Source organism: Mya arenaria, chromosome 14 (assembly GCF_026914265.1).
Source record: "Mya arenaria isolate MELC-2E11 chromosome 14, ASM2691426v1".
Taxonomy (NCBI): domain Eukaryota; kingdom Metazoa; phylum Mollusca; class Bivalvia; order Myida; family Myidae; genus Mya; species Mya arenaria.
In genome coordinates, this window is record NC_069135.1 from 52,133,047 (window position 1) to 52,141,293 (window position 8,247).

At 35.1% G+C, this 8,247-nt stretch overlaps 1 protein-coding gene across 3 annotated transcripts; it reads right to left on the reverse strand.

Moving 5' to 3' along the window:
- Window positions 1-384: 384 nt before the first annotated feature.
- On the reverse strand, window positions 385-7,519 carry LOC128216755 (uncharacterized). Of its 3 annotated transcripts, none has more exons than XM_052923410.1 (2): window positions 7,349-7,519; window positions 385-2,223 (listed from the first exon to the last, which is right to left on the reverse strand). In XM_052923410.1, exon 2 carries the CDS (start codon window positions 2,117-2,119, stop codon window positions 1,163-1,165), a length of 957 nt encoding a protein of 318 aa, XP_052779370.1. In that variant the 5' UTR covers window positions 2,120-2,223; window positions 7,349-7,519; the 3' UTR covers window positions 385-1,162. The 3 variants fall into 3 exon arrangements, with proteins under 3 accessions (XP_052779370.1, XP_052779371.1, XP_052779372.1); XM_052923411.1 differs by lacking the exon at window positions 7,349-7,519 and adding an exon at window positions 7,167-7,289; XM_052923412.1 differs by lacking the exon at window positions 7,349-7,519 and adding an exon at window positions 7,050-7,186.
- Window positions 7,520-8,247: the final 728 nt, after the last annotated feature.

Consider the following 8,247-nt stretch of genomic DNA (forward strand, 5'->3'; position numbering starts at 1 on the left):
CAACAAATTTGCTCTTTGCCAAAAACATCGTCAGAATTATATCATCTTTGAGTCATAGTTCATTAATTTGCTACATATTTGTGCGAATTAAACTCTAGCCAAGATTGAAATTGGTCACGAAAATAAGAAAATAATTTGTTTAGATATATTGCAATTTATGAAATTTGTACAGAGAATTTAATTGACGTTACGACTAAAAATATAAGTGAAATGGTTCCTCGGGGCCTCAAATATACCAACACGCCGGGTAATAGCAAATATCAATAATGTAAATCAATTATTACATTTGTCGGTTAAGTAACTGTTTTGTGCCACGTTGTCAAGGACAACGTCTAATAACCAGCGTATGTATAACTGACAAGAGTTGGAATTTATCCGCAAGAGTGATCTTTGTGAATAAACTTTTATTTAGCAAGCAAATAATCATAGGTTAAACAGTGGGATGAATATCATCAATAACGAAGAGTTTATCTTTGTGAATAAACAAAGATATGATAGCGATGAAACAGGAATTCCTTAGAAATATAAACATAAGTTAAACAGTGGGATGAATATCACTATAAATAATTAGTGTATATCTTTATAAATATACAAAGATTGCTTAAAACATATTCATGAGTTAAACAATATGATGAATATCATCAATAATAAAGTGTTTATCTTTATGAAGAAGCAATGATTTCATAGGACAATTATTACTCGTAAAGCAGTGTGATGAATATCATCAATAATAAATTATTTATCTTTATGGAGAAACAAACATTTCTCAAAACAGTTATCATGAGTTCAACAGTTTGATGAATATCATCAATACCATTGTTACCTTTTTCAAGAAACAAATAAAAGAAAACATTCATACATTTAACAGTGGTATGCATAACGACCGTTGCGAATTGTTATCAATAAAAGAAACAAAGAATTCATAAAAATATAGTCATAAGTTAAATAGTTTGATGAATATCATCAATATGAGAATTAAATGTTTATCGTAGTATAGAAAGCAATCATATAAATAAAAGTTATGTGATGAATATCATCAAGTATTGCTTATGTTTGTGACAGATCGACAAAAAGGCATAGACAAAATTGCTCAAATGAATCTTTGTGTTGTATTTCTTGTCCAGGAACTTTGACACACCACAACATAATCTATATTCTTGGATTACAATTCAAGTACATTATATTCTTCTAGGAGCACAAACGCTTTGATTGGTTTTGGTACCAACATGGCACTCATAGCCCTGTGCAAGTTTCGACCAGGATAATGAGCTCGTAATCTTTTCCTGCAAATATCTTTCAGCGTTCTCGGTCTGGTACATGGTCTGAGAAGTTCCAATGTTGTATCTAGCAGTGGCTGCAACACTTCTTTTGGAATATTGGATTTTATTATTTTGTTTCTAAGGGTGCTGTGTTTTCTTGGGTGGTTGTCGTAAAGACTAGGAAACCGCCTTGAAAGGAACATGGCAATTCTAGCATGTAAACTTTCATTTACATATTCTTCTATTGGATAATTTATTCCAGCTTTAAAGAGTGTATACACAAACGAATTCAATGCGTAATCCGTCATGTCATCATTTTCACCGTTTCGACGTTGTTCCAATTCAAAATGATCGTGGTAAAGGGCAACCTCCAGAATACTGTCCTTTGTAGCAAAATGCAGGTGAGGATTTTCATAAAGGCAAGCTTTTAATAAACTGTTATCTTTAGATTCATCTGCAGCTAGTCGAAAGAAAATCGACTGAAAAACTGTTTCACCATTTCTGTTCAATCTGTTTATGTTTGTTCCATTTTGTAAACAAAATTTAAATAGTTCTTCGCATCGATGACCTCTTTTCAAAATCCAGGCCAGAAGAGACTCCCCATTTTTATCTAAGCTATTCAAAACTTCCCCTCCTAGCTGAAAAAGCTTCAACACGTCATTCAAAACACACGTTTCTATTTTATTCTTTTCACAGAAGATAAGAAACTCTTGAAATCTGGAAATACCGATTTGACCGCCTCTTCCCAAATTGAAATGTGCAATAAATGAGGAAACATCCGGTCTGTGTTCAACATTATGAAACTGACCGCTGTCACGATGATTTATCTCTCTGTTGCCTTCCTTCAATTTGGTCGACATATTTCAGACAATGAACAAATCACTTGTATCGTAGCTTGGCATCGTCGTAGATACTCAAAGCTGTACCATTAGTAGAATACCTCAATCTTTCTCCTCTACAAGCTCTGAAACCAAAAACAAAGCTATGGTAATGTGAAATAGTGTGCTGTTTGTTCAGAACTTAAAATATTTCACATTGAAAAGTTAACATTGTTAACGAAAACACTTAAAAACAAACGACTCCTTGTATAAGTACATATGACTGAAATGTTATGCTTTAAAAGGGATCAAATATCGTCCTGAAAATGAACTAAATATACGCAAACAAAACAATATATATAGAAATTCGTGTATCAGAAGAGAATACATTCTTTTTCTTCAATTTAAATAAGCGCTCCTCAATCAGAAAGCAATCGGCTAGTATATGAGCCGCGTCGCGCGATTTTGGGCCTTCGGACATATTTTTGCTATTACAATGTTTTAAGGTATTTGAATGCCATGTAATTTCAGACAGATATTCTGAAATTTTCATGATGATATCACTTAAATTGCGTAAGTTACGTGTTTACAAGTGAGATCATGTATTGCGCATTTTGAATACTAAATTTGACGTCATTCAAATGACGTTGTAACGAAAAGTGCATTATTCAAATGACGTGCACAATTATTGTATCAATATTACAACTAGTTTATACTTTAAATTATTTTCTTATCACAGAATCTTTAAGGAACATAAATTAAGATAAAAATAATGAATCATTTTTGTATTTTTAATACATTTGGCCGTTTTAAACACAGACTATCAATCCAGTCAAAATATGTCAGGACGAAATCCATCGTTGCTATGGAAACATGAGTAAACCAATGGTCATAAATTATCGAGAAAATGATGCACCAATGACAAACCTTAAAAAGAAAGAAGTCAGGAAGAAATTGATTTACATAGAAAAAATCATTATTTTTGGCATTTCTTATTAATGATTATTTCATTTGTAATAATAAGGCCCAAAATCGCGCGATGCCGCTCATATATTCTTAGCTTTCCGGAGATGTTAGAGTAGTTACAATCGGAGTCTGTCGTGCTTGTTCAGACATGTTTACAAATCATTCGGAACTCCTCGGCCATTTTTTTCAAAAACAACGTTGTTTTTGAAAAAAATGGCCGAGAAGTTCCGAATGGTTTACAAATACCTCAGCTAAATTAACTTTTAAAGGACAATCGAACACGTATACATAGTAGTGAAGTGTTGATTATTTTAACACAAAACAAATTCGTTTTGTATTAAGACATTTCCAAACAAATCGAAATGCTTTTTGATGTAAATCTAATAAAATCTTATATCGTAAAATTTTCTCAACTCTCAGTTACACCTCCAACTATTGCAAAGGATGTATGTAGTATGTGTGCTTAATATTGAACCTCAACACTAAATGAAAAAAGATTGCTTTAAACATTTCATGTTTGGTCCTTCCGAAACACTTTTGCACTTAACACTCTGATAGTAACTAGAAGCAACGATAAACAGATATGTATACATGTATAAAATCATACCATTGCACCTCCCAACAATAAGAAAGAACGGTCGAGAAAACTAGTAAATATGTACATAGGCGGATCCGGGGGGGGGGCGGACCCGGCGCGCCCCCCCCCCCTAAAATTTTCCAAGTATATGTATAAATTATTAATATCGTTCCATCATTGTAGATAGCTTTTAAGGTTATGATTTGCTCCACACAAAAAAATAGATCTCGATTTACCGTGGTTGTATCGAACATCTATTTGGCCACATTGGACTCTTACGAAACATAATTGGTCCGAGACGTTGTGGAACGCTCTTATTGATTAAATTATCTATTATGACGTATTCAGTAGAATGTGTTAGCGTTTGGCTATCCTCCGTTTTTACGGCTATACGCAGGAAGAATACTTCGTCAGATCCCCAAAGCAATGACAATGCTTATATTTCATGTAGAGTAGGCTTCTCCATTTGTTCTTGTTACAAAGTTACAGGCAATTTTGGTAGATGTTCTTGGAGCCGTGTGATATTTTACGCAGACGTGTTACATAATTGCATTTCTCTCACTGTAAACGCGCTTTTCCACATGTTGCTCTTCATGCGACATAATACGTCGAGAGTAAGCTACCGGCTATTCCTCTGATTTAACAGTAAAACCTCGATTATTCAAATTGTGGGGCCTATTTTTACAAGCCTGAATCACCCAAATTCGCACCTTGGATGATTCGGACTTTTAAAAAGTGAGCTCAAACCTTGATGTGAATACATAAAGCAATAAAAACTTAATTTTGGTTCCGCTTATAAATTTAAATTGTCTGGAATTCGATTAATCCGAGTTCGAATAATCAAGGTTGGATTTTTCATGATTATGTTATCTATACAAATAACTATGTACTTGATTTGGATCCAAGCTTTTAACACTCAAACTACATGAAAATTTAAAAAAAGGAAACATGTATTTTGAGCAGGCGACACTTTTCGATGTAGACTACGGGGAACAGTTGGGAATTGGAACTGATTCGACTGCTATTTTCAAAGGATGTGCTCGAAGAGTTATGCCGTTAGATTTAAAGCCTGAACACGGTAATGTCGTTTTTTTGTGCTCGATTCAAACCTCATCCTGCCTTCAAAGAAATAGTCCGCTGAATTATCATTTGTTTGGTCATTAAAATTTGTTTGGTCCGTCTGAAAACTGGTAAAACAGTTGACTGAGGGTAAAACATCAGACGCCGAGTTAGTTCGTCCAAGCTGGTTAACTTTAAAATTACTATGGTCGCGATCGGTTAGATAAGGGTCAACACTGTTTATAACGGTAAGGGACAATTTACGAGAGGCAATTCATTTAAACTCATAAAAAAAACTTCCCACTATGGCGTCAATTTTTATCTGCTCGAGATGCTAATACATGCGTATCTATGAAGTAAATGGGTAATTTCGATAAAGTTTTGTTTGTAACCCTAAGCATGCCGACAGCGACCGTAGTGATGTCGTCAACCAGATTGGATCCGGATCAGACGCCGAGTTACTCGGCGTCTAATCCGAATCCAAACCGTTTAGCAATCCAGTAACATTTTCACCAAATGCGATAATATGAAACAAGATTAACTTAAGAGATCAAAAACACGAGAATTCAGCGGACTACTTGCTTAAAGCAGACACTTTCACTCGGTGTCACTGAACAAACATTAAAGTTTGCCCAATAACTGTATGAATTACTTTTTCAATTTTACCAAGGTCTTTCAATTTATGCTTAACGGCGTTACTACGTTACAAAGTGTCTCTCGCAGTTCAAGCTTTGTAAAAACAGTGTAAACTATGGAACGCCGGGGCGCAATGCTTCTTGCGAAATGCGAAATACTTTATGATTTTTGCATAATGCTTAATGTTTTTGCAAAACGCTTAATGCTTTATGCGAAATGCTTTTTGCGAATTGCTTTTTGCGAAATGCGAAAAGCTTCCATTCAATATTTTTTACCGTTGTTAGCATAAATTGAGCAGAATCATTTTGTATGAAATGAAAAAAGGAACACATTAATTTGAAAAATACTTTTATCTGCATGTAATAGAGGTGAAAAATAATACGTTTGTTGTGTCTATTCATTAGAATAACATATATAAACACACCAATACAATATAATATTCAGAAACGGTAAAGTAAAGAGGTGTCCTAGAGAATATGCCAGAAAGTCAGTTAGATTGCGAATAGCAAGATGTGCAACTCTGTATATTGCTGTGAACGCGTTAGGTTAGAAAGAGTATCGTTTCTTCCACCGTATAATAATATTTCTGTAGCAGTATCAGTAGCCTATGTCTCACATCCCCTTCCGGAACGTGCACAATATTTCGTCCGATTCAATTTGATTGTATGTATGTATTTCTTTAGACCTTGCGATCAAGGATAACCCGTGAAAGTGCAAGCACTTATTTCCAACGGGGTCCTTTGTTTTTGCTGAAGGGACAGCACGCTGAAGAGACAGTGGTGGGATACAAGGAAGTCCGGGTGCGAGACCCTAGCTCTTTTTCGAAGAGACCCCTTGGTTCTTTTACGTGCTCGGTGTAAAGCACCGATACACGGGGTACAACTTTCCTGGGTTAAACCAGTACTGAGTACACCACTTTTCCAAGCACTACCCTTTAAATGCCAAGCGCCAGGCAAGGGAGCTACTTGTACCAACTTTTAACGTCCTTTGGTATGACGCGGCCAGGGATCGAACCCACGACCTCCCGCTCCGTAGGCGGACGCTTATCCACTAGGCCACGGAGACGGTTATGGTATGCCATATGCGAAATGCTTTTTGGGAAATGATTTTTGTGCAAAATGCGAGATGCTAAATGCTTTTAAAATGCTTCATGCGAAATGCGAGATGCGAAGGAAATCCGTTATTCAGGAGGTGTTACTATATTTAGATTTCACATAGCACGAGCTTCCGTAATTCCGTACCCGGCCATTCGATTGGTCGAAAATGAAACTATTGTTCTATATATAGCATTTGCATAACAAATTTCGCAAGAAGTATTGAGCCCCGGCGTTCCATAGTAAACACATGCAATAGTTTAAGAGCTTGACGCCTTCGCGAAGGCCTCCGACCCCCTGAATTACCATGAAAACACATGGGGGCCTTAGCGGCCAACAGAAGTCAATTTCAGAAGTTACGCCCCCCCCCCCCTTACTGAGAAACCTGGACCGCCACTGATGTATATATAACATTCCAATGCACATCTCAACAATTTGTAGCAAGCAAACGATAAAGAAAACTAGTAGAAATGTTTATCTAATCATTACAATGCGCATCCCAACAACTTGTAGTTAAACGGTAACGAATATACGATTGGTTATGTGTAACAGGTACATAATCATTCCAATGTGTTCTCAGTGCTTCTGTACCTGTACACATGTATAGTATATGCCTTGATGAATAAAAACTTGAACTTACTTTACAAGTCGGTGCTCACTGACACAATCCTAACGTTATGTATCATCAATAAAAAAGATAATACTTTCGATTAAACAATACTTACATCCTACAAGTATAAATATAGAAACAACTAACCTGATAAAGCGTGCCATCAAATATTCCTGCTAGTTATCAAGCAACGTCTTATATTCACTTAAGAATAACCTAGATATAAGGTTACAGTGGTCTATTTTTATAGTGTACGTAATACAACTCTAGGTCATGAGTCGAGACATAATGATAGGAAATAAATATTAATAAACACATAAACAACTAACCTGTTATTTAAAGTGTGCGTTCAAATAGTTCCTGCTGGTTGTCAGTAATCGATCTGTTCATGCACTTAAGTATATTTATTGGCTGGAGTGTCCCAGTTATGAAGATAGGGTTTCTAGCTTATATGTAGTAAAGCTTTAGATCAGTCGAGACGTAATATTAACCAGTGATTTGGTGGGAATGAGCTGAATTTTGACCTTTACAAAATTTAGTGACATTTAACCTAAATAACCTAAAATATTTATTTATTTTTCTTCAGATTCATCAAAGGGGTCACTCCTACCAACTACCTACTACATAAATAACTATGAATTACTGCACTTTTACAAAGTCAGAAAATCTCGAATTGTCTATATAGAGTATATTGTCTATATAGACAATTCGAGATTTTCTGACTTTGTAAAAGTGCAGTAATTCATAGTTATTTATGAATCTGAAGAAAAAAAAATATGTTTTAGGTTACTAAAAAGAATACTCTAATGGCTACTAAGAACTTCTAATAACACACGAGCTACTAAGAGCTACTTAGAATTTACACGAATTACTTTAAGACTTTTAAGACATATTCTAATAAAGGCTTGTACTAATATATTCTAAACTCGAAAGCAGGCTCCTTAGCTTTATAACCCTTTAACTTTAAATCTGACCGCTTGGTCAATTGCATTTTTAAAAACTTTTGCTTACCATTTTTACATGTATTGGCAAAATAAAACAAAAAATCTCGAGTTATGGCTTTTTTATTCTGTTTTATAACCCGATCATGTTTCAGTTCCTATCGTGTTTGTATCATTGAGTTATGGCCCTCTTCTTATCAATATTCGATATTTTCCTCCATCTAATAATTCTTTAATCTGTAATTGTTATCATTAGTATCGGCATCATCGCCCGCGTCGTCAAAAGG